Genomic DNA, 27,205 nt, shown 5'->3' on the forward strand with positions numbered 1-27,205 from the left:
GTATGAGAATCATTGGTGTAGAAATCTGAGGCATTTTTAATGTTTTAAATTTTCTCAACAAATTAGATTGGGTCATGAATATGGATACTACTTTGTAAACTATGAGAGGGGTAGCCGTGTTAGTCTGAATCTGTAAAAAAACAACAGAGGGTCCTGTGGCACCTTTAAGACTGACAGAAGTATTGGAGCATAAGCTTTCGTGGGCGAATGCCCACTTCATCAGACGCAAGACGCTTGCATCTGATGAAGTGGGCATTCACCCACGAAAGCTTATGCTCCAATACTTCTGTTAGTCTTAAAGGTGCCACAGGACCCTCTGTTGTTTTTTACTTTGTAAACGTATAGCACCTTTTAATAATGAATTTTATGTTCTTAACATTGTTGAAATGCTGCATTAGATAATTTGGACTTTCAAAGCACCATACCAGAAGTATAGTATTAAAAGACTATGCTACTAATTAGAAGTGCTGCTAAAACAAATTGCTGAATGAGACTAGTATTTCAAACATACTGTGTAGGTCTGATAATAAACAAAACCTTACTGCCAATCCAAACAGGGGAGACTAGAATAACAGGCATCTTAAAAACAACCATTTTACTTTATTTATAGCATGGTAAACACAGAATAAAGTTAGGGCTTGTCTACACGGTGCAGCAAAATGTACCACAAGGTTGTGATCTGTAAAATGCTCTAACTGCCCCGGGTAGATCCTGCTGTCTAAAACACTGATACTCAGACTGAGTCTTGTGAGCCTCAGTGGCCCTTCAATGTGTCTCTTGCAGCTCTTTGCAGCACATGATATTAAAACATTGTGTGATTTAATTATTAACCAATCAGGATGCTTTTATTATGTTATTAACCAATTGAAAAAATAATAATACTTGGTTAGACATTTTGCTGTGAGAATATATATTTACTGTTTAAATAAGAATATCTTGTACCATAGTAAAGGAAACAATGAATTCACACTACTGTGCCTCTTTTGGGTAGTGTTGATTGCTAATTTGGCTCCTGAACCACTGAGTTCTTAGTATCACTGCTCTAAAAGCTAGCTAGTTCCCTTTAATGTAGTCCTGAAGTAGGAGTACGTTAATGCAAATGAGGTACCTTTTAGAGCTAAATGTACACAGGGCAGTTGGACTACCACATGTTAGAGCACACCTTTGGTGCACTTTGTTAGCACTGTAAAGACAAGCCCTTGGAAAGCGCTGAAAGTATTCTCGAGGCCATTGTAGAGACTTGAAGGAATTCTTTAACTTCTACTGTTTTTGGAAGAGTAGGTTGCCTGATAATTAGCAGCTATGATAAAAACAGAACACGTACATTTGCATGTTTTACTGGAGATATTTTTTCACACTATGTAGCTTTATGCTTGCTAAGTCTTCACTAAAATGTTTCATTGTAATAGATTAAACTATTAAAACTGAAAAGGGCTTTGATGATACACATTTAAGAAATTTGTTTAACTTTTATGGTTTATCCTATATACAACATTATTCAACTTCACTGTAATATTTCTGTTGACAAATCTAACAATACATTTTGTATGCATTTGTAAGCATGGATAGAACATCACTAGTAGGTTGCAATTATACATAAGGAAATACTGAATACTGAATGAAAGGTAATATGGAACATAATTATATTATTGGTTTAAAATTCTAGGCAGTGATTTTCCTGAAAACCAGTCTGGAAGTAACACAGGAAGAAGTTTTCAAAATATCTAATTTTATTGAGGGGAAAAAAGTCAATCCCAGTATTAATCTATTGTTGATCCTTATTTTGCTCCTTTCTCTTTTTTCATCCCCATGTTTATTTGCTACCTCTTTGATCTTCACATCTGCTTTTATTTCATCTTTTTTTGTAAGCTGGAACAGTGGGATAGTGTGTGTTATTTCAAAGTGACACTCTGTGAATATGCTTGGGCAATAGCTTCATTTTCCTTTGTCCTGGGCTACAGCTAGAGCTGGATGGGAATTTTTAAGTGACACATTTTTTCATTGGAAAAATACAGATTTGTTGAAACTGAAACTGTAGGAAAAGGACAGTTTCCACAGATCTCCCTGATTTGAAAAAATATTTGGGAAAAAGTTTCGAATGTGTCAAAATGTCCCTTTATGGCATTTTTGAAATTAAAAGTTTTGTGTTTTGCTTTGGAAAATCTTGCTTTGAAATTTTAATTTATACTAAAAAAAGGTTACAATAAAAAAGGTCAAAACTGAAACATAATGTTTTAATTGACCCAATCAGATTTTTTTTTATCATTGGTTTGTGAAAATCTTTGAGATTTCAACTTTTTGTCCCAGTTTGAGGGAGCGGGGGATGTTTCGAAATAGAAAACTCTTTCTGGATGGGAAAATCATTTCCTGCCCAGTTGTTGAGGTGCAGTACTCATATCCAAGGATGATATGTCAGGGCATTAAACTCTGTGCTCTGGTGATCCTAGATCTGGCCCTTCAGGTGTAACTTTACCAGAACATAGTAAGATCAGCTGTCTTCTGACACATTCGTGTGTAATGTGGGTGGGATAAAATGGCTCTAAAACTGTTTTAGTGAATTGTTACAGCCCCATTTCCTTGAATGCTGTAGCACAAATAGATTCCCCAAAACGGTTCTGTAACAGTTTTGTCTCTCACACACTGCAAACAAAAGAGGAGTTAGGATGTGTACCACCCCTAAAGCATGCTGAACCCATCAGGTAAAAAAGTATCTGCTGTCGTACCCAATTAAATATTGAGCTAGATGGCTGCTAACCTATATTGTGATTTCTCATCTCAGGGTTTAATACCACTGCTACTTTTGCTGTAGCACTAATGCTAAGTGTAGGTATTTCTTCTCCCCAGAATAGTGTATCATGATGGCACAAGAACCAACTTGCCTAATGCAAAGATATTTTCCAGTAACTCAAGTTTTGTCTCCATGTAAAGTGTTTCAGTCTGGGTTTCTTGTCCTTTATTTGGGTTAATGTATTTAAATAAAATTTGTTTTGAGATTCATGGTAGTGGGATGTCATTTACCTGAGCACAATGGATATATTTTATTTCAATATATTTGCATAGCTCCCATTTGCATTCATGTTACTTACATTTATGTATCTGTATTTTCAATGTGCCTGTTGCTTTAGTATCTAAGCAGCGATCTAGCATTAAGAGCAGAACATAGCCGCTAGGATACATCCTTTTCTTTTAATTAAACATCAGAAGACCCAGATGCCAAAAGATGAAACATATTTATTTTGTCAAACTCTTTCATTGTTTTCTGGTTAGATTGCAAGATTAGGCTGCAGGTGGGTAATTAATTTTCTCTAACTTTTTGGTTGTATTCCTTGGAGCTGTTACTTTGCTTTGGTTGACTAACAGGTTTTAGTTCCCTCCCTAGGAATGCAATGTTTACCCTGTGTTCAGCATTTTTAATGTATGCCAAGGTCAAAGTTCTTCAAAACCCTTCTTTTACGTCCACAAGCATGCTATATTAACGTGGATTGTTCAGTGCAAAATGTGATATCTAAAAGGGACTTGGCACATGGGGATGGGGGGTGAGGGATTAGAGTGAACAGGCACAAATGGACATACAAATCTAATCAATGAAAACCATAGAATACTGCTTTTCAAAAAACAATACACTCCCTATAAAAATGCAAGTGTTCAAATTAAAGATGTCCCAGAGTTGCTTTTATTCAGTATTAGAGAGACAAGGTGGGTGAGGTAATATCTTTTACTGGACCAACTTCTGTTGATGAAAGAGACAAGCTTTCCCGCTTACACAGAGCTCTTCTTCACCACTGGGAAATGCACTCAGTGTGTCACAGCTAAATACAAGCAAAAGTCGTTAACACATATTTCAACGGACCATTCAAGGTGAAGTTGCCTGTTAACACCTCTCCAGTCACTGCGGTCAGGGGAGCTTGGGAGGGTTATAGATTGTGGTAATAAGCATAAATCCAGTTTCTCTATTCAGTCCTTGATTTTTAGTAGCTAGCAATGTCATGAATTTAAGATATGAATTTAATTAGTGTTGTCAGATGGCAAGTAGAAGAGAATGGCATGTCAGCAAAACTGTTATTTACAGGGACTTGTAAATCTCCCATTAATTTGCAAGGGTAGAATGTCACTTACCTGTATATTTCCATGTCTATTTTTAATTGTTAGAGTTCTAGCATTCTCAGAAAGCAAAACAGAGATAATAAGTCAATGAATTATAATAATCATAAAAAGTCACTGAATTTTAATATTACTCAAAAGGATATGGATTTTTTGTGAGTCATTCCTTTAATTTGATCACTACTGAGAGTAATGCTTAAACAAAGAATTTAGGAAACATTGTAAAAATTTCTAAGAGCTAAATGTTCCCCTCCTGTGGGAGAAGAAATACTGCTAAAACGCAATTAGGAGAACTTCGCAGAGTTGCTGATGCACCCTGCCCTCATCAGGGGAAGGTTTTGTGGCCATGTGACAGGGAGAGGAAATGGCCTTCAAACCTTGGGAACCTGCTGAGAAATTGTGATGCTTCTCAATAGAGAGCTTGATCTATACATCTTTTGGGGGTTTTCTGCTACCCATGCTTGTTGCAATAATACTCCTGCTCTGAGTCTACCTTCAAAGCTAGTAGGTTTTGATGGAAGCATGCCACGCAAGACAGTTACCCCCTATGTCAAGAATGGCAAAGGTCCCGCAAACCCATGGATTCTTAGCTGCCTGGTGTTTGTCCAAAACAGTTTTTGTAGGTAATAGGGGGCATGTAGAAACACCAGTTGCCCTTCTGGTGAATTTGGAGTTTTTCTGGCTTTAAAATGTCATTTTGTTTCTAGAGAAGTTACCAGTTCTGCCAGTATTCCTTGTTTTAGGTATAGGGAATTGCTCTAAAACTGGAAATAACTTGGTAAGGCACCTAATATCCCTATCTCTCAGAGTTGGGAGACTGATTTGTTAAAATGAATAGTGTAGTGTAACTGATAACTGTTATTTAGTGTTTTTACTTTTCATATTTGGGATTCATTATCTTTACATTAGGACACATTACATTTACATGGCTGTTCCTTCTGGTAGATGAACCCATAATGTGTTAAGTGAGGCCTAGTTTCCATTGCATGATAGAGATATGGTAGACTATGTAACAGAATTATTGGTAACTAATTTCCCCTTCCATGGCACATTATCTGTTACCAAAAGAAAGAAATGAATTTCTGTACAGGTGCTAATTATGTAAACTGAAAACAACTATCAGAGGGTATCAACTTTGTGGTCTATGTAAAAGGAACTTGGTGCTTTCAGTTCAGATCATGGTGGATAAGTATCCATGTCACAAGAAGTACCATCATAATAGTCAAGGCCTGAAAAATGTACCTGACACTTATTAGCTAGTGCCTCTCTCTTCCTTTTGTTGGACCTCCTTCCCTTTCCTGGCTGCACTCCACATTTTCTGTCTTATTTTTGCTATAGTATATTAGGATGCAACTTTTTCTGGCTTGGTTTCTGGCTCTCTCCCTTCACTCCCTTATGTCAGTTCCTTTCCTTACATTGTGTTCTTTTATTCCTCCCCCATCTTTTTGTCTTTCCTTTTTTTTCTTTCATTTCTCCCCCATAATCTTTGTAAAACTGACTCTTTCTTAGTACCATACGTCTCAATTTCTATATAGACTCATCACACACACACTCAAACACCTCCACTCATTGGTACTACTTTCTTGGAAAGTGTACAAGATACCCCTAACAGCTAGAAGACTATTAGCCAGAGGCTGATATGGAAAGTAGTGGGTGCCCTAATGTCCAGGGGCAATGCCCAGATGAGAAATCTGTAATCTTCTTACATCCACTCCTCTGGCTGCTGGGATTTCTACCAGGATGCTATCAATGGGCCTTGTTAAGGGGATCCATCTTTCATATCAGCTATTGAGTAGTAGCTGTCTCAGTATTGCCAAGCACAAGCATTCAGAAGTTACAAGTCAGCCCTCTTTCTTTCCCCTCTCTCCCACCCCCAAAGCTATTGGAATAAAAATAATAAGATTTTAAAAATTATGCATTTTGTTTGTTTTTTTATTTGCCTTTTGGTTTTTGAGCTTTTGGGGTTCACATATTCAAGCTTGTCTCTGTAACTGTAAGGGCTAGTTCCTTAGTACTTAGAATTTTTTCTCCTTTTTTTTTTTTTTATGAAAGCTGAGATTCTCAGTAATCATTTGACTCTAGAAGCTGGAGCTTTAAGAAAAACACTAAATATTGACTTTCATGATAAAATCATGAGAGCTGGCAATACTGCAGGGTTGGATAAGTGTAAAGACCTCTGAAGAGCCTCATGGCTGTTGCACAGGATGTGCATATTTCACCTGCTCTCTTCAGATATGTTTCTGAAACAATAGGAGTGTATTCACTTCTCCACTCCTTTCCCAGCCTCAGGTTTTGATGACTTCTCCCCAGTGAACAGCCTCAATGTCTACCCGAACTGCTGCTCCAGAACTTTCCCAAGCAGGAATAGAGTGAAATCGACCTGTTTCTTATTTCAGTAGAGTCATTGATTTGAATGTATCTGAGGATGGATTAATTAACCCTTTTATCCCTTCAGGATGGTACCTTCAGGTTAATGCTCGGGCACATTTGCAGGGAGGTGTGGGAAAACTAGTATTGCTGTAGCCCTTGCTGCTCTGTGAATAAACAGAAGACTTTGCTCTCCAGCTCTTTCATAAGTGTTTAACTTTTTCTTAATCTTTAACACACAGCACTGAATTAAAAAGTAACTTTATTATCTGAAGCATTGAGAACACCACCCTGTTTTCACTAATCTTTTGGGTTACTCTTTAACCAACCCAAGTGGGGGAAGGAAGCATTTGGAGTTGCCATTCTGTTAGTTCAGGTGGTAGACCTGCATGTCTAAAGCTGCTTTTGAATTGCTTCCCTAATTGAATTTGATGGCAGCAAATTGTATGAAGTATGATATATCAACAAAGCCTTCATAGGTAGATGACGGCATTCCTTCCAGAACGACGTGACTTAGGTCAGTGAGGGTTTGCTTGAAAATGTACTTATCATTACAGTATGATTTATGTTTACAGCACAGCAATCGCCTTGGATTCACGCCATACGATCTCCTTTCCACTGCTTTAATGCTTGTCCACTGTAGGACTCTGGGCCTTTGCTTTAGCAGAACATTGAGTTAAATGAAGAGCAGGTAGAAAGACTGAAAAGGAAAAAGATCCCATAATCTAAAGATTTAAATCCAAAACTGATTCTGTGCACGTATGTTGCATATGGTACTGTCTACTTCCAATGGTACTTATTATGGTCTACATCAAGAAAAGTAAGAGACAGCCAATGATCAGCTGAGGTGTTCTTGCTGACAAATTCTTAGATTTGAACTCAGGACCACTTGAGGGGAGGAATATTCTTGATGGAAAGATCTCTGGAGATAACTGCCATTGTTGGACTGCTGGAGTCAGTATATTGACCTTCGAGGCATGGTTGATGTTCCCTCTGATTTACCCAATGTTTGCTTGAGAGAGGGTAAGATGATAGTTTCTATTTTATTTTCCATAGGGGTTGAGTGGTTGATGGTGACTTTATCTTGTAAATTTCCATCTGTAAAGTTGTGGGGTATTCCTTTATACTGCTTATTATTGATTCGTTATGTATTTTATCTTAATTTTCTGTTCTTTGAGTGGCTCTACATATTCCCATTTATGGGTACCGTACCACCTATTGGTGCCTTATGGTAGAACTTCTAGCAGTGTCCCCTCAGCATCATGACACATATGAAGGGGCAGAGCTCCCTCACCACCTCAGTTTCTTCCATACTTGGATGGATGTGACTGCTCTTTGGAGTTGGAATTTCTTTCTGCTTAGAAATAGCCCATTTAGTATAGGTAGTGAATTAATAGTTAGCAGTTCCAGATTATGGTGGAACCGAAGAAACAGAGGAAGCCAGGATTCAAGAAATGCCCTTCCTGTCTGGCTGTCTTCCTGGCATCTGATGACTTAGGCTGGTGCCTCAAGTGCCTGGGAGAAGGACAGTTGCTTTCTGGGTGTTCGATCTGCCAGACCTTTACTCCCAGAGCCTGTAAGAATAGGGAAACTTGTTTGCAGATTATTCTTCTAAAGAAAGCCTTTGAGACTAGACCCTCTGGACCCGATCAGGCCTCAGATCCTAGGTCTAAGACGTCAGTCTCTGCCCCAGTGGCTACCAGTGTGAACTGACTGCAGGGTCCCAAGAAGTTGCAATCCCTGTCAGGATTGGATTCTGTTCCCACAGCTCCCTCAGTTAAGCCCCCAAGGTTACAGATGACTGAACTGAGGGCCATGTGGTCAGGTCCATCTGCTCTGGTTCTGCAAGAGAGGTAAAGAGACAATTTGGCTACCTCATTTCCCCCCAGTAATCCAGCCCTGACAGAACCCCTGCTGCTGCAGGACCAGGTCTGGTCCCGACTTCCACTTGCAGATTGAGGAAGATGGAATTGATCAGTGTGTCAGAATCTGGGCTTTTAGCACCTTCGGTTCTGTCTGTTGAGCTGCCAAAGAAAAAAGAGGCATAGAGAAAAATTTTTTAGCAGTGCCAGTTCCTGTGCATCAGAGCTGTTGCATCTGCATGATTCAGAGAGAACTGCTATGGTTCCGAAGCGGAGATCTGTTCCACTCATCTATAGTAGCAAGGGAGATGGATTTGTGTATAATGTCAGACCGAGGTTGTTCAGATCCTTTGTTGATTACTGAGTCGGTTCCAATTACATCCACAGTTCCAGAGAGCTCTGAAACCGTGGTTCACCTTTCAGCTCTGGTTCACTTTTCACCAGATTCACATTTCAGCTCTGATGGAGTTGTCAGTTCTAAATGGGAAGCACAGGGTTTCCAAAAGAAGGTATGTTTCCCCAGTTTTAAGATCTTCTTCCTCATCCCCTGTTAGGAAGAAGAGACTAGAAGACGCTGCTGTACTTACTCTGGAATATCCCATGCTTCCTCCTTCTAGGACCCCTACAGGGTCTCCAAGATCTGGTTCTTCCTCCAAGGATGTTACGCAGTTCCACAGTTAGATGGATTGTATAGTGTCCTCTTTAAATCTTCCAGCAGTGTCTGTAGAAGAGACTTCTCACCCAATGTTTGATATCCTTGGTGCTGCTTCAAGAAATAGAATATCCCTATCCAAAGTTTGTGGGTTTGGTGTATCCATCATGATGTTTATCCTGTGGCCCTATATCTAACAGGGGGAAACAATGAAGTCATGGATCATCTCAGCCGAGAGAGCTCCCAAATGCATGCATGGTCTGTAAAAAATCAGTTGGTTCAAACTATCTCCAGCTAGGGTTGACCAGATGTAGACTTGTTCACAACAAGGTCCAGCAAAAAGTGTCACCTCTTCTATTGCAGATTAATCAGGGACTGTCAATTCCTTTCAGTTGCCTCCTTTCTGTACTGAGGGAAAAGCTTGATGTATGCTTTGCCTCCCTTTCCCTTGATCCAGAAGGTACTAAGAAAGATATGTCATGATAGGGCAAGGATGATTCTCATTTCCCTGGCTTGGCTACATCAACCGTTGTTTACTGATCTCCTTCAAATGTCTGGCGGAGTCTTTGTGTCTTCTTCTGTCCCCAGATCTACCCCAGCAGAAAGTCAGGATCATTCATCTGGACCCACAGTCTTGTCATCTGATGGTATGGGCAATTGGACTTTGTCTGCTCTTGAGCAGTCATGTTCTTCATCTGTACAGGGTATACCAATTAAATCTAGAAAACAGGTCACTAGAAGCTGATACAGTTTAAAGTGGACCAGATTTCAGAGTTGGATGAAGGGAAGATCTGATTTCTTTGTGTCTGCTTCCATTCCTTGTGTTCTAGAATACCTATTGTACATTACTTTGCTGGTGTGTTGTTGCCATGTACATATGGCGAAATCCATCTAGATCAGGATGGGTCCCATTGTGTGCAAGATAACAGCTATCAGGTATGTGGTAAAGGGCATGCATATCAAAATCAGAGTGGAGGCCACAGTAAAGGTTGTGGAAGAGGCAGATGATAATATAATCCATAGCTGAAGCATTCAGAAGCATTACTGAAAAGTCCGGTGTCCAAATGAAACCAGTTCTGTCATTTAGAATGTCTTAGATTTTATAAATATTTGCAAGAATCCTGTCCACCTTGTCAGGTTTCTCCCAACTTTTTTCTCTCCTGTGTTACGGCTACAACCCTTTCTCAATGGAGCTTGGTGGACACGCACAATATGTTACTTATGAGAATGTATTTACATCAACTGCTCATTAAATCTATTATTGGAAAGGCAGATGCTATTGTTAAGCACTGAGTGCAAAAGAGAAGAATTTAAACTCCTTCTAATACTTAGTTTTGTAATTTGTTCTCTATAAACCATCAGTGGATACATCTTCTGCAATATGTGTGTGTGTATTTGTGTAAATGTTATTATACATTGTAATTAAAAGGAAAACTAGTCCAAGAGCCTAAATGTCCTAAAACTGCATTTTCAAAGATTTCCTTGTGCACAGTTATTTAGGCTACCCCGCCATGAGTACTATTTAAATATCTGTGTAGTGCTGCCCATATGATGATTAACCACCCATTTTGCTGAACTGACATATGGAAAACAGGGCCTTCTCCCATTGTCATGCTTTTAATATACTTTGAGTCACACTGCACATAAGCCCTGCCTGTCATATTCTTGTTGTTACACATTTTGGAAGCCACTCCTTATCATCATTATACTTGTCTCCAAGCAAATAACCAACTTCCATCCAAAAGCATCTATTGCCTGAGTGTACCAGGATATTTTCTTCAAAAATGTACACAAGTTTAGGCTGTATACAAGACCCACAGCATTGTACACCTCATGGTATTCAATGTCTTGTTTTCCACAGTGAAGTCTTCCATTCACATTCTCAAGTTCCTGTCTGCCAAAGCAAAGCTTCTTTCCCCTTTTATCATACCATACTTTTCTTTAAAATGTACATGTAAGTGAACAGCCCACAAAATATACTACACAAAATATAGGCAGGTCCTCTGGAATATCTGCTTAGTAACTCTTCCACGCTTCATTCCCACTTCTCTTGCCAAGTCTTGCATTACTGATCATCCACAGATCTGTCTGCTCATGCCCTCATGGCTCATCCTTTAATTGTTTGAATTTTGTTTGTCCTATTTAAGTTGTGAGCTCCTCAGGGCAGGTACCTGTTTAAACAAAAGTGTTTGTAAAGTCCTGCACACCTATGCCACTATATTAGAAGGAATAACAGTCAACATAACACCTTCTATTTGTTCAGCATCTAATAAATGCCATTTTGTGCTTTCATATACTATAGCACCTCAATAAACCACACCTATTAATTCACATACCACAGAAAAGATAGTCTCCTCACTTCTTAGTAAAGATTTAATAGCAGAAGTTTTTAGTGAAGGCTTATATTTCTAATACATCATTATTTGTAAAACTATACTATACCAGTACAATATAAATTATTTAAATTACCTTTCAGTTGTCAAAGTAAATGAACAAAGTGCATGTTTTGTGGTATTGTTCTCTTTTTTCATTTGTGTGTTCTTACTTGTTAACTCCCAACAGTTAGTAATTTCCATTGTCAGTTTAAAGTACTGAGATTCTTCAACATTTAGACATGACCCTGAAAACCCTTACTTAGAATCATTCAAGTCACTTGAAGTAAAAAATGGTTGTTTGAATGCGAGTTTGAAATGAAATATGTACAATGAAATTATTCTTAATACATGTCTATTGAAAGAGGAAATTTCATGAAAGAGAACTCATAGCCAATCAGCGAAGAAAATCTATGTACTGTCTAATGTCTCCACCTTTTATACCATGCTCATCATTGTAATATTTGAATGCCTGGGAATATTATCATTACCACAGCACAAAGGCGTGCATGTTATCTAGTTTTTTTTTGAAGCCTCTTTCTTTTGAAGCCAACCAGTATTGTATTGGGATTAACTGGGAAGTCAAAATACAAAAGAGGAATATTAAGATTCCAAGCACACATGTCTGAATGTTGAGTATAGGCTGTCTACCCAAGTTTCAATTTTGCATGGATTTTCTATTGCTTTAACTTCTGTCTCTTCCTCTACAATCCACATTTATCCATATGAGCCATCTGTGTTGTCAGTGATTAGGCTGTCTAACCTAGATTCTCAAAAGTTAGTGGGCTAATGTTAGATTCCTATGGGCCAGATTTACAGAAGTTTTCAGCAAATGCAATAGGGGTTGCTTCATTCCCCCCCCTCCCCCAATAAATAAATAAATAAGTTCCAAAAAATCTTTACCTGTGCCGAGACTTTCTTACACTAGGAAATTTCACCTTGGAAGGGATTTATCTTGATGTTTTATAAATCCTAAAGTAATGTGTTGATGCAAACTAAAAGCTAAAATCAATGCTTGAGATCCCAAATGTTGCTATGTGTGTTCTAACTTTGGCTAAAAAATGGGGTGTATTCTTATGACAAGATATGCTCATCACGATATAGGTATGCACTGTACTCAGTTCTGTAAACTGAAGATACAATCTCTGCAAACTTGTTTGTTAACAATCAAATCTTGTAAACACAATATAACAAAAGGGCTTCTTGAAGTTGTAAAGTTGTAAAGTTTTTCCATTTCTGATAAAGACATGAATGCTGATCAGCCTGTGTTAGCAGAGAATTTTTCCCCTCACACCTTGAACTTTAGTTGCTCGCTGATATATTTTTTCAGAAGTTGCTATCCAAAAAGTAGCTGATGCAGTAAATGGTAACAGGTAGAAAATCAGTCCTTACAAAAGCTCCAAGTTCCACAATTAGGGAGGATAAACTAGGGAGAGATTGGCAGGGGACCTAGAGTGCTGCTTCAGGGAGGAATTTAAAGAGATACTGTACTAGGAAGTGTTGAAGGAGAACTGGAGTGAGTAAATTAAAGATGAATCAGAATGTCACTGGGAATAGATTTAGGATTGCAAAGAATTTGAATTTCTCTAGTAGATTTGTCTGTCCTGGGGGATGGAACTTCAAAAGCTTTTATCTGTGTGGAAGTGGAGGGAAGAGAAATGTAAATATTTTTCAATTAGGCTTTGGAGCTACACCTCTACCCCGATATAATGCGACCTGATATAACATGAATTTGGATATAACGCGGTAAAGCAGCACTCCGGGAGGTGGGGGTGGGGGGCTGCGCACTCCAGCGGATCAAAGTTCAATATAACACAGTTTCACCTATAATGCAGTAAAAAACAAATTGGCTCCCGAGGACTGCATTATATCGGGGTAGAGGTGTATGTTGTAAATTTGTCAGCTGAGGTGGGGGAATAGGATGGTGCAGCTCCCCTTCCTCCTCCCCCCGCCCCCATATCCCACTAGAGTATTCTGTGCTCAGGCAAGAGAGCAATGCAGTGATACAAAGAGAGCCTTGCCAGGGAATCTTCTGTCTAAATGCCTCCATGAGTGGAACTTTAAACTGTTAATGGAGGAAAGCAGGAGCTGAATGTTAAATATGCAAGAAGCCAGATTTAGCAAATTTGTAGATTGAAAGGAACCATAATGAATGTAGGGCCAAGTGAAGGAGAACATGTGGTAAATGATACAAGTGGAAGGATAACCAAACATCCACTTAATGCATCCTCTTTCTGATCCTCTTTCTACCACATATTCAGTAGTTTTATCCAACATTAATTATATTTCTTAAATCCCCATTCTATTCTGAAAAGTACCCTTAAAAAGATTGTGTTGGGATGTTCCATGTATATTGGCTCAGTATCGTTAATCAGTGCAGTGTAAACAGAAATAACATGTAGTAAGAACATATTTTTGTCACAGCAGCCATGACTCTGAAGAGTCATCATCAGATCTGTGGAGTACAATAAGGCCCTGTTTTTGCATAGTCACCTTTCAGAATAGAATTGGGCATTAAATGTTCTTTTCAAATTGGATTACTGCACTTTAATGATAGTGGCTGGGTAGTTGGCCTCATAGAGATTATTGACTTTTATGTTTTATGTCTCAGAGCCATCAAGTTGTGAACATAGCTGTTCACTGTATTCACATGCTTCTCTCGTTACTCTCATCATCCCATCTGCTTTCCCTCCATTGTTGTTATGCTCACTTGTTGCTTTTTTTAAATCTTAAATTAGATTGAGAGCTCTATAGGGCAAGGGCCATGACTTTATATGTGCTTGTACAGTCCCCACCACAACTGGGTCTTTGGGAGCTACTATAATTCAAGTGGTGATGATCATTTGAAAATCAAAAGCTTAAACTCACAGATTTAGCTAAGTTCTAGTACTTGGTTCCCAGTATATCATTATGTTGGGTCTTCTACATGATTAGTAATATTCTGAGTCACATTTCTGACATTTAACCTGAATAGTTACATACTTACAAAATATTGGAATGGGCTTCTCTCCCCAATTAGTTGGTTTGTAGGTGGATGTGGCTTGAGAGGAGTTACCCACCTAGGGGACTAGAATTGAAACAAAGTCTTGTGGGAGGCAAAGCAGCCTGTCTTCAGCTCCAGAGAGGCGGGTGCTGCTGAGCTAGGGCTCTGGCTGAGTTATTTTTTTTTTTTTAAAGAATGTGGTCTTACTTCATTCCTTCAGATACACTTGACGGTATAATATTAAGCACTTGATCCAAAGTGCATTGAAGTTTGTAGAATTCATTCTATTACTTCAATAGCCTTTGGATCAGACCCCAAATATTTGGATGATTCCAGAAAATTCATGAAACAGACTCCAACCATAAAGAAGGGATCATGAGACAATCATTGTCAACCCGATCCTCTTTCTGATTCTCAAGATTCAAATTAACTTGCACTGAACTTTCAGTGCAAACAGAGCTCACTCAACGACATAGTGTGACCATAAATTCACCAATATGCCCCATTCTCCTATATTTTTGTTCCATCATTCTCTATGATAAAATGATCTCTGACTAAAGCCTAAACCAAACTTTTGATTATTCAGGAATAACAGATGCTGAGGTCTGCTCTGGCAGGGTTATCACTGACATGAATGACTCCTATTGTAGGAAGGGATAGTATTTATATATCTTATTCCTCCTGGGGAATCTTTGTATCTGACTCTGATGGACCTTCAGGGCTGTTCATAGATATAGAGATGCTTTAATGCACAGATGTAGCTTATTCCTAATGTAATGGGTATTCTCTCTTAATACTCATTTTAGAACTAAAACTGTATGGAATATGTGAGCCTTCTTCCTTGTCCTGTAATTACCAGAGAACATATTCAAATGTGTAATACAAGTTTAAATTAAAGGTAAAATCTGCACTGTAGCCAGATTGGTACTTTATAAAACATGACTACAACAGACCTGTGTTCATCCCTTGTTTTTTCATGAATTGTGATTCAGCTCAGCCTTTTGTGTCATCCGGTCTTGGCTGCTAAGGGGCGTTCACCTGGAGGGTCGAGTTTAGTCTGGCAGCCAGAGGGGACATGATTTCAGCCATTTGATGTCTTATGAAGGCCGATATTGTAGCTGTTTCTTTTTAAAGATCAGACGTTGGCACACTGATTTTGTTTGTTCGTATTGGGAAGTTTATTGGTATAGACGTGTAAGCACTTAGGTAAAATCCTGGCCCTAGAATGGCAAAACTCCAGTTGATTTCAGTGGGGCCATGATTTCAGCCTATCACTTTTCTTTTGTTACAGTAGTTCTATGTGCATTTAAATCCATTCACAAGCACCTATTTTTGCACCAGATATATACCTCCCAAACTGCTTTCTGTGAATATGCCAGATCTCCTTGATACTGCAGCTGTAATACCTCACAGTGGTAATGTCTCTAGAACTATATTTTACATTATCAATTTTAGTTGTTAATTCTCTGTTTCTACTGAAGATGTTTTGTACTTTCATAGTCCTCTCAGTGAGGTGTACCTGAGAATATGTTGCTGAAAATAATGGGCATTACCAACATTTAGTTTCAGTTTATAGAAACTGAACTGTACTACCGTGAAAATCAACTGAATTGTTTATACCTGCTAATCTACACTTTTAAAATTAGTGATAGGGTTCTATAGGGCATCTGAAAAGTGTCTGGTATAGCTGTTCCTGTGTTTTGTTATTGAGACTTTTCTTTGAGACTGCAATGACCTAATGAATAATATATTGAGACTATTTTCAGTTTGCCGAATTGTAAATATATGTCTCCCTGTATCTGTCTTGTGTTAAATACATTATGTGTTCAAAAATTACAACAGGTAAAAAGCACATTAGTTTATATTGAACCTTCAATTTCAGCCTACTTTAAGGAAAATGTTTCATTTTCAATTTATATTTTGTTTTAAAATGCCAATATTCATAGAGCTGAAAAATTTCTTTTAAATTATTCTACTTTAGCTGCAAAGCAAATTTCAGAAGTTAAATTAACATGAGGTGTTTGTAAGTAACAACAAAAATTATTCATTATTTATATAGGCAAATATGGCAAGTAGGCTCAAGGTAGTCAGGTGACATGACTGAGTTCCTACAGCTGCCACTAAAGTTTTCAAGTGGGCAATGAGAGTGCTCAATGCCTGTGTCACTGGCATCATTAATCCATGGTCCAGCGCGTTAGCCAGTTCTTTTAGGAAACTTCAGTTTTGGCACCAAAAAATGGGTGTTTTTCTGGTGGGGTCCTGCAGGGATCTGTTCTTGGCCCTACGCCATTCAACAGTTTTATCAATGACATGGAAGAAAACAAAATCATCATTGTGAACTTTGGGGAAAGGAAAATAATGAGGAGGACAGGTAATTAATACAGAGCAATGAGGACTGCTTGGTAAACTGTGTGCAAACAAATAATATATTTGAAGGGTAGTCTATAGACAGACCACGGGCCAAATCTCGACTACCAGATGCTTTTAAACAGACCCTGAAATCTTTTTATTTACTTACTATCATTATTGGGGTTTTTTTAATTATTTTTTCTAGAGTCTGGACCTTTACTATACCTTGAGCAAGAAATTTGGACCTTGACAAAAAATAATTGACTACCCCGATATATGTTTTAATACAGCTAAATTTAAATTATACATCTAGGAACAAAGAATGTAGGCCATATTGACACAGTGAGAGACTCTACCCTGGGAAGCAGTGACTCTGAAAACAATTTGGGGGTGATGGTGGATAATCAGCTAAACATGAGCTCTCTGTGCGGCAATGTTACTAAAAGAGCTAATTTGATCGTTTGATGCATAAACAGGGAACTCTCCAGTAGGAGAAGTGTATTTATATTATCCTTGTTTTGGCACTACTGCAATCACTGCTGGAATACTGTGTCCAGTTCTGGTGTCCACACTTCAAGAAGGATGTTGAAAAATTGGAGACAGCTCAGAGAAGAGCGCCGAGAATGATTAAAGGATTGGAAAATCTCCCTTATAATGATAGATCCAAGAAGTTCAATCTGTATAGTTTAACAATTAGAAGATTAAGGGCTGAATTGGTTACAGTCTATAAGTATTACATGGGAAAGAAATATTTAATAATGAGCTCTTCAATCTAACAGAGAAAGGTGTAGCACGATCCAATGCCTGAAAGTTGAAACTAGACAAATTTAAGTGGCTTGTGTCTCAGGAGATGGCATTTTCACCTTTGAAAAAGACCACAATTCAGATGCAGCCAATATTGGTGCAATAGGGCCAAAATGCTACCATGAGTTCTGCTTTTTAAAATGAAATATTAACTATATATCCAATAACACTTAAGAAAAATGAGTTTAAAAACAAAACAAAAACAGATTGCATCAGAAGCATGGAATGTTTGTCACACTGATTCTCATAGACATGTTCCATTTAGTGGCACCATTTTTGGAACATTGAGTCGAGCCTGGAGAGTTTCTCCATTTCAATGTCTTAAGTATTACTTCATCACATCCATCACATTTTTGTTTTGGATTACAAAGATAATCTTAAGATTTGAACCTTATACAAGGCCAGTGTTACATATACACAGAAAAGGATGAGCCCTCTTAGTGATGAAATCAGCTAGTGCCCCAAGAGGAAAGAAAGAGGCGGTAGGGATGGAGTTGATGGGGAAAAATGATTCTTTTCCATTAAACTGTATGTGTTGTGCTTTTTTGAAGTAAGCAGTAGCCTAAAGAGAAATATTTTTCTTGAACTAAAAAAATATAGTGATGAGCTGAGAGAAATTTCTCATTTCATTACTTGTTCAAATATCAAATACAGTACCTGGTGAAATGTGCTTTTACTTCCTCCCCCAACTACTGCTAGTTAAGCTCCTAACATTGATACATGATCTTTATTCTTGTTGTTGTTATTATTATTACGATTACTATTACTATTATTATTATTTATTATTTATTAATTGTCTATTATTTTATGCACATTAGAATTTCTTAGATTGCCATGTCATTGACCAAAAACCTGTATTCAATTTTTGGCAGGTTTACCAAAAATGCAAGTCGTTAGAAACTACAATGGGGTACCACAGCCAGCTCTACATGATGGCCCACCATTACACATCCAGACTGGAGACACTATTGAACTCATCAAAGGAGATGCACATAGCAGGTTTTGGCAGGTATGGAATTAGCAATGGCTCCATTCCATTGCTTGAGAGAGAAAACTGTTATTTGCTCATTGCTGTTATACCCTGTTTTTATGTTCATCATCATCATCAACAACAAAACCTTTAGTTTTTATGCATTTTACCCAAAATACATGTCTAATGTAAGAATTTCACCTTTTGGATGCCAGCAGTGCTTACCCACTGCTTTTTGTATCTAAGGGATTGATCTTGCAACTGTATTCATTTAAGTGAGGAAGTTTGCAAGATGGGGCCCTTTGTGTGAACCATTTTACTTAAATGATTTAAAATGAAGAAAATGCATGGCACATAAGCACCAAGAGTACCCTATGTGCTTTGAATTCCCAAGTCCTCTCAGACAATAGAACTAAGGGGCATGCTAACCAGAGAAAATATTTGACTTGGACAAGAATAGCGGATAAAATAGTTATCTGAGTTTGAGACAGAATTGTTTTAATTTGTTTGGGGGAAGCCTAAATCAAATAACGACTGTTTTGTGTTTATAGGAAAACTATAATATATTGATTGGATAAAGGAGTTGTTTCCATGGCAACTCAATATCACATGATTCTAGTTGCTACTTCTGTTACAGAGATTGTTTTCTTCATTGAACACTCATACCAAAAAGAGATTCAAACTACGGCAGCTTTCACATTTTGCTCTAAAGACAGGCATAAGAATTTTAATTTTTTTGAATTACATTTTTTGTTTGTTTGTTAATTTGTCAAAATGGGGGGATTGTGTTTGTGTGTGCACAAAATGGACAATTTGAAAATTAATAACAGTTGGGAGAAAGCTGATGGTAAAGAAAAAAGGTATAAATGCAAGGGCATCTGAAAGGTGTCTAGTATAGCTGTTCCTGTGTTTTGTTGTTGAGTCTTTTCTTTGAGAATGCAATGACCTAATGAATAATATATTGAGAATACTGTGCAAGATTTTTTTAGGGGAGAGAGAGGGAGGGATCTTTGGACATATTTGATTTTTATAGATTATATTTGTTCACTTAAGGATTGATTGATCCTGTGAGGTGCCAAAAGCCTTCAAGTCTAACTGGCTTCAGTGGCAGTTGCGGTTCCTTGATTCTTTTTAGGATCAGATACATGACTCTTGCTTATGAGTTATCACAGATATCCTTATACAGCAGGAATCAGACATTTTATAAACTGATCACTCAAGATGCTCAAGCATACTCACAAAAGAATACCCAGCAACCTGTGTATACCCATGCAGGACATAGTCTTTAGGACCATGGAACCACAGATTCTCATGTGAAATGTAAACAATTCTAAAAAATACAGTTACCAGATAGACTATGACAGCTTCATGACATGATATACTATGTTAGGGGTAGGCAACCTATGGCACGCATGCCAAAGGCGGCACGCAAGCTGATTTTCAGTGGCACTCACGCTACCCAGGTCCTAGCCACCGCTCTGGGGGGCTCTACACTTTAATATAATTTTAAATGAAGCTTCTTAAACATTTAAAAAACCTTATTTACTTTACATACAACAATAGTTTAGTTATATATTATAGACTTATAGAAAGAGACCTTCTAAAAACGTTAAAATATATTACTGGCACGCAAAAGCTTAGAGTGAATAAATGAAGATTCGGCACAGCACTTCTGAAAGGTTGCTGACCCCTGTACTATGTAAAGACATTCAAGTGTGTTTTCAAACATTGGCTTATGTACGTTTGTATGTTGGGAGTTTTTCAATTGTGTACATGTAGGGCTCAATCCTGCAAGATGCTGAACACTCTGGCCCAATCCAGAGGGGCTCCTAAGCACATTCTTAGCTTTAATCATAAAAGTAGTCCCACCTCATATGCTTAAAAGTTAAGCATATGCTTTAGGCTTCTCTGGATAGGACCAGAGTTCCCAGCAACATATAGGATTAATCCCATGGCCTCACACTGGCATATCTGTCATTTTTGGCTTTTGGAGCATCTCTTTGATATTACTTGAATCTGTCATGTTAAAGGATTTAAGCAGAAAGATGTTATGCTTGGCTAGTGGAGGGAGACTGGTAAGTGGGTGATGCTGTGTGCCAACAAGCTATCTCCACAGCAATCTTAATATTAGCCTTCAACCTTAATGGGAACTGTCATCCCCATTAGCATCTTTGGGTGATTTTTTTCTGATATGTTGTCAAAGACATACTCTGATGTCTTGGTCAATTTGTAATGCATATTAAGAAGTAACCGCAAAACAAGGTTTTATTAACATCTTGATGTTTACTCAAGGGACATTTTGGAATAGTTTATTTCTGACCTGAAAGACCATTGTGGATACTATAGATTCATAAATTGACCAGAAGCTCAGATGTTAGTAATAAATAAATGTTTGTATGCACAGTTATGTGCAATTTGTTTTTTTGTTCTTTACAGCATACCTAAAAAAAATACATAAATAAAAAATATGGTTTCATCTTCTCTAATAACTTAAACCCAACCAAATACATTTTGATAAATGTTAAGAAAATCTTCCCAAGTGAAATATTTGTATGCTTGGTCTCAGTCCTTAGCAAATTTTGTATCGTCATTTTCTGTGGCTCAGTCAAGACTGTATACATCCTGGGTTCCTCCTCTTTACTCCCTCTCACAAGCAGGATAAACATGAATTGTCCTAGAAGACAGCAAAATTCTGGATTGTGATAGGTCATCTTTTGGCCTGTCTCAGTGCATAAGAAGGAGGAACCCAGCACCTGTACTCTCTCAGCTGAACCATCGAAAGCAAATTCCCAGGGAATATAAATTGCCTTAATATAAAACATTGAAAATGAGAGGGGGGGGGGGGTTGATGCCACAGTGGTTTAGTCCACTACGTCCAGCTGAAGATCTGGGTTGTCACAAATGAAAATGAGAGAGGTGGTCTCATGGTAGTATCCAGGCACACCAGTTAGCATGACTGGCTTTCTTTGCTCAAGGTCCAGAAGTGGAATAGCCACAGAGCTTATCTGTGTGTGGCTTGCGCTGGTACTACTGATCCTTCACTTTTACACGTAGTAAAATCACTCACAAAGTTAATTAAATAAGAAAAGGAGAAGGGAAAGAGAGAAAATTTGGTGTTTTAAATGGAAATTTAAGACCCTTATCTGGAACACTGCTGGTTGGTGCAGCTGTAATAATGCAGAGTCTCATTTTTATTATTGATGTGGTTTTTTTCTCTTTTGAGTTTGTTCAGAGCAAAGTACTTACTTAACCTGAGGGTAAGCTTTCAGGGGTGACAGGATGTATCATATAAGGTGTGATGTAATGCTGGTTTTACAGGTTTCCATTGCAATTATACACTGTCCTCAGGGCAATCATGTTTTCCATGTATGCCAAAAGCATACAAATGTGCACTGTACTAGTTTCTTCCACTGTGAAAAAACAACACTTCTTTGATACAGACTAAGACCTGTAGCAATTCATTGCTATTACAGAAGTCCAGGCTAATGCCACTGTTGTTGATGGTCCCCCTACATTTTCAATGTAACTCCCTAAGAACAATAACTGTGCTGTGAACATTTGTTCTTGGATGAAAAATTAAATCTTTTCCTTTTGGGGGGAAATTTTCTGTTCCAGTAGTAGATAGAACTCACCAGGGACTAAGATACAGTGCTGTTATGTGAGGTCACTGCAAGAAGGGAGAATAGATAGAGACCTGCTGGCTTGAAATCTATAGTAACAAAACAGTCTACATCAAATCTACAGTAACAAAACATCCAGCATAATAACATTGTTCACCTGGAAAAAAAATCTTCCAGTATTGGGGAATTATATATGAAAATACATATACTATACTTAACAGGGGGAAATGTGCATGTGGGGGTCTCTAGGAAGTAGTTACCTATTTGCTATGATTGACTATTCAGTACATTTCCCCATAAATGACCCACATTTGGAAGAAAGTAACTGAGGATCCTATGCACAGTCTCATGAAATGTTTCTATTTTGTCTTGAAATTGAATTGAAAGAAATTTTGTAGAGAACCTGAGCCCAAAGTAGGTCTGCAAACTGCTTTTGTCCTAGTATGAGTTTGGTTGCCATCTGTTTGATCTATATTGCTAGGGCTGATTCAAGATATATCTGAGGACATCTGTTGTGGTGTCAAATGAGGAGATGTGTCAGGGATTTTTCCCAAGCTCTGGCCCCATTTGTTGCCAGAAGTTATGAGACTCTGTAAGTTCCTGTAAGTTATAGTAATAGTGTAAAATCTTCTTTGGTGCCTGCTGAAGAGTTGATGGGTAAACATTTTCAGGTGCAATTTTGCAGGTTGTGTCAGTTCGTAAGTGTGGACCAAGTCATGTTAGTCTTTTTTGAAAATGCATTAGGTTGGTAGAGCTATTAGGCTGAGATTTTCAAATCTATCTAGGGAATCTGGACAGCCAAATCCCATTAAAATTATCCAAATCCTGTAGGCAGTTATGAAAATCTCAGCCTTAATGTTTAAAAAGAAGCTTAATTTTCATTGTCAGTGGAAATCTGTGAAATTTATTATCCTTTTTGTATGTTGCTTATACATCACATATTGCATGTAACATGTTCTACACTGTGTTACCTCTGATGGCCATTTGGAAACATCAACACAGAATGTGGGCATCACCTCATAGGTGGGATGGATGTATACTACATGAACAATGTATAGTACATGAATATATACCATCTGTCTTGTACTCTGCCCTAGCTCTTAGTACACCTGTAGATGAAATTTCAGGTACCAATCAGTGTTATTTGCATATCTCTGAATGGAACTGGATCAGATTGTCTCAGAATTTACTTGTTACTATATGCCCCTTTGTAGCATTCAAGAGGAGCACTTTTGCTCTCTGTCCAAGATCAAACTTCAGGGAGTGGAAGGAACCTTGATTCTTCCTCCTGTTGGCGTGCCATTTAGGTGACTTTTAGGACATGGTGCAGACATATTCAGTTTGGGTCTTTCCTTAATTTGGGCCCATCATCAGAAAGTGGAGTGGGGAGAGACAGAGATAGGATGTGATTTTTTGCTGAATGTGAACAGCATTTGTTCATTTTAATTTTGGTAATGTGTCTACTTATAACTGTGCCAGGCATGATGCAAGTAAACTAGATCTGAACATAGTCTAAAATTTTATGAACAATTTTTTTCTAAAAACAAAACCTGCCCTTTTCACAAAAAATGAATGTTTCATATTTTTTTTTTTTTACTAACCCGAGCAAATTAAAAATTAAGGTTTTTTTTCAACTTATCGTTTTCCATTTCCATTTCCCCAACCTTTTCAATGGGAAAATGAGAAAAGGATGGGGGCGGGAATGATAAAGTAGATAAATAATGACTACATTTTTCAGTTTCATTTAAATGTGAAAAAAACAAAAAAGGGGGAAATGAAGAGAAAAAAGCTGTGGAGGAAAGGTAGAAAAGCAGAAGAGGAAGGAAACCCGTAAACTAAACAGGCTTTTTCAATAAAAATCTTCATGATTTCAAATGAGTGAAAAATTATTCCTCTTCTCTAAACTTGCAGAATTGAAAATTGCTTGAAAATGTTCAGATTACAAGAAATGTTTTACATTTTTTGATCAGCTTAAATTATAAAACCTGGTTTCTTTTCACTGTTATTGCCTGTCCGTGGAGAGATTAGCAATTTCTCAATCAGAGGATGATTTATTTATCCATAGCCAAACAATAAGATGGAAACTGGATACTGTACAACCTAGGGTTAACTTTTCAGCTGTGCACAGTCCTAGCTGTGGATGAGCCCATTGAAGTTAATGGGAGCTGCAGATCTAAACCTCAGGCAGCACTCTGGAAATTTAGGGCTACTGTGCAAAATGGTTCCAGGAAACCTCCCCATTAAAACAGGTTCAAGAATAATGAATCATCCTCTAGTCTCACTGACAAGTGTCATTTAAAGTAGCAATCTGAAGGTGTTCATTGCTTCTTTATATGCTGCAAGCATTCTATAATATAATTTCTTTAGCAATTTAGCCCAGACATTTACTAGTGCATTTGGGATGGCCTTTAAGGCTTTTGTTAGAAGGAAATTGACTACTTACTCATTGCATGAGAAACAGTTAACAAGGAAGAGACATGTGCAGTTGAAAGAAATGATTAGCAAACTTGAGGTGCAGCGGTGCGACAAATCCACTGCTAGTTGCGATAGTCTAGTGCCTATGCACTCAGTACAGAAATCCGCAGTCATACCAGACAGCATGCATTACAGTTTTTTATACAAGGTGACATGAGCACCTTGAGGGATTTAGCAGGATATCTAAAAGTAAACAATAATCTAGTATTTTAAACATAATTAGGAATGAACATAAAATTATTCAGATCAATCCTATAATTAGCAAAGAATTTTAAAAACAAAAAGCTCCTTTAAGCCTGCTGTAATTTTTATACACTGGATTTGAAAACTCACACAATTATATGAAACATGAAAAGCTTTTATTTAGAAGTGCAGATAGTCTTATAGGCAGTGCGGTGCTATGATCATGCTAATTTCCTAACATGTAAGACAGCTACCTTGTGTTGGCTAACTTTGTTGATAGTTGATTTGAAAAAGTAATCAGAGTGATATCCTCCTTCCATGCATGGATGACCTAGTGGGAAGATGACTATTTCTCCACATAAAATACCATGCAGCCTCACTAAGGTGGCCACTGGCGCATCCCCAGAATACAGGAGATTTTCACTCCCACTTGCATGGGCCTGCCCCTGCCTGTGCCACTCCTCACGGGATGCCGCTCCCATGTCAACTGGTGTCCTCCTGCATTCACATAGATTTGTATAGTTCACTAAGCCAGTGATCATCCCCTCCCCGCCTCAGACCAGCAAAATGACCGCTCTGTGTTGTTGGAGATTGAACTGCCATGGAGCAGTGTGCCATACTGCAAAGGGAACATGGAGTACTTCTCTAGGCAACCTAGGGTTGCCAGGCATCCAGTTTTCGACCGGAACTCCCAGTCGAAAAAGGATCCTGGCTTCACTCAGCGCCGCTGATGGGGCTGGCTCCAGGCACCAACCGACCAAGCACGTGCTTGGGGTAGCACCTTGGAAGGGGTGGCCAATCTTGGGGTGGTGGGGGGCGCTCAAAAACACAGCACCTAAGTTTTTTTGGTTCGGTGGGGCGGCGCTCAAGGTTTTTTGTTTGTTTCAGCGGTGCGGCACTGGGGGGGTGGGGGAGGTGGAGGCTGGCGCGGCACTTGGGATTTGGGCGGCCCAGTGCTTGGGGGGGAGGCGGGGGGTTGGGCGGTCCGGCGCTCGGGGTTTGGGTGGCCTGGCACAGCCTGGTGCTCGCGGGGAGGGCGGGGGTTTGGGCGGCCCGGTACAGCGCTCGGGGCGGGGGTTTGGGCGGCCCGGCGCGGCGCTCAGGGTGGGCAGAGGTTTGGGCGGCCCAGCACAGCCCAGCCCGGCGCTCGGGGGTTTGGGCGGCCTGGCCCAGCAAGGCCCGGCGTTCAGGTGGGGGTTGTGTGGTGCGGCCCAGCCCGGCGGGGGTTTCGGAGGCGCGGTGCTGGGGAAGGGGTGGGGGGTTCGGCGGCACGGCGCTGGGGAAGGGGCGGGGGTTTCGGCGACACGGCGCTCAGGGGGCGGGGGGTGTTACGGCAGGGCGGCGCTCTTTTTTTTTTTTTTTTGCCTGGGGCGGCAAAAAAGTTAGAGACGGCCCTGGCCACTGACCGGGCTGTTAAGTCCATTTGGCAGTGCAGTGGGGCTAAGGCAGGCTCCCTGCTTGCTCTAGCTCTGTGAGGCTCCTGGAAGTGGCCGGCATTTCCCTCCAGCTCCTAGGTGGAGGTGCAGCCATGGGGGTTCTGTGCGCTGCCCCGCCCAGAGCACTGGCTCCACGGCCAGGGGCCGGTGTCTGTGGACGAGGGCAGCATGTAGAGCCGGCTGGCCGCGCCTCCTCCTAGGAGCTGGAGGGAAATACTGGCTGCTTCCAAGAGCTGCCTGAGGTAAGTGCCAACCTGGAGCCTGTACCCTGAACTCTCTCCTGCACCCCAACCCTCTGCCCCAACTCTGAGCCCCCTTCTGCACCCAAACTCTCTCTCAGAGCCCACACCCCCTCCTGCACTCCGGATGGCTCAGTCCCAGCCTGGAGCCAACACCCCGCACCTCCCAGCCCCATCCCAGAGCCTGCATCCCCAGCTAGAGCCCTCACTCTCCCTTGCACCCCAATCCCCTGCCCAAGCCCGGAGCATCCCCCCCCCATACTATGAACTCCTCATTTCTGGCCCCAGCCCCAAACCCGCACTCCCAGCCAGAGACCTCACCCCCTCCTGCACCCCAGCCTGGTGAAAATGAGCAAGAGAGCGAGGGTGAGGGAGAGCGAGCATTGGAAGGAGGGGGATGGAGTTAGTGGGGGGCAGGGCTTCAGAGAAAGGGTAGGGTGGGGCATGGCAAGAGTGTTCAGTTTTCTGCATTCGGAAAGTTGGCAACCCTAGAGCACCCCCTTCACTCATCTCACTTACAGCAAAGCTACCATTGTGCCTTCTGAATTTTGAGCCGGATGTCAATTAGTCAGTGGTGCAGAATTTTCCCCAAAGTGTTTAAATGAGTTTAGAAGTACTATAGGAAATAGCAATATTCGTGCTTTGTACTTATCTAACACCTTCCAGCTAAGGATTTGACAGAGCTTAGCAAATGTTAATTACTCTCTTTGAGTTAAATATGTATAATCTCCATTTTACAGATAAGAAAACTGAGGCACAGAGAAGTTAAATATTGTCTTCAGGGTCATGAAA

The 27,205-nt window shown here is 39.5% G+C and overlaps 1 protein-coding gene across 2 annotated transcripts in view; it reads left to right on the plus strand.

Moving 5' to 3' along the window:
* The window catches only part of VAV3 (vav guanine nucleotide exchange factor 3), a 238,930-nt gene that overhangs the window by 174,345 nt on the left and 37,380 nt on the right, over window positions 1-27,205 (plus strand). The window contains exons 1-2 of one of the 2 annotated variants that reach the window (XM_054037317.1): window positions 6,883-6,985; window positions 18,363-18,499. In XM_054037317.1, the coding sequence (XP_053893292.1) occupies window positions 6,952-6,985; window positions 18,363-18,499 (171 nt within the window). In that variant the 5' untranslated portion in view covers window positions 6,883-6,951. Of the gene's footprint in view, window positions 1-6,882; window positions 6,986-18,362; window positions 18,500-27,205 lie in introns of those variants that run through there. The other variant, XM_054037316.1, reaches the window with a different exon arrangement.

Source organism: Malaclemys terrapin, chromosome 8 (assembly GCF_027887155.1).
Source record: "Malaclemys terrapin pileata isolate rMalTer1 chromosome 8, rMalTer1.hap1, whole genome shotgun sequence".
NCBI lineage: Eukaryota > Metazoa > Chordata > Testudines > Emydidae > Malaclemys > Malaclemys terrapin.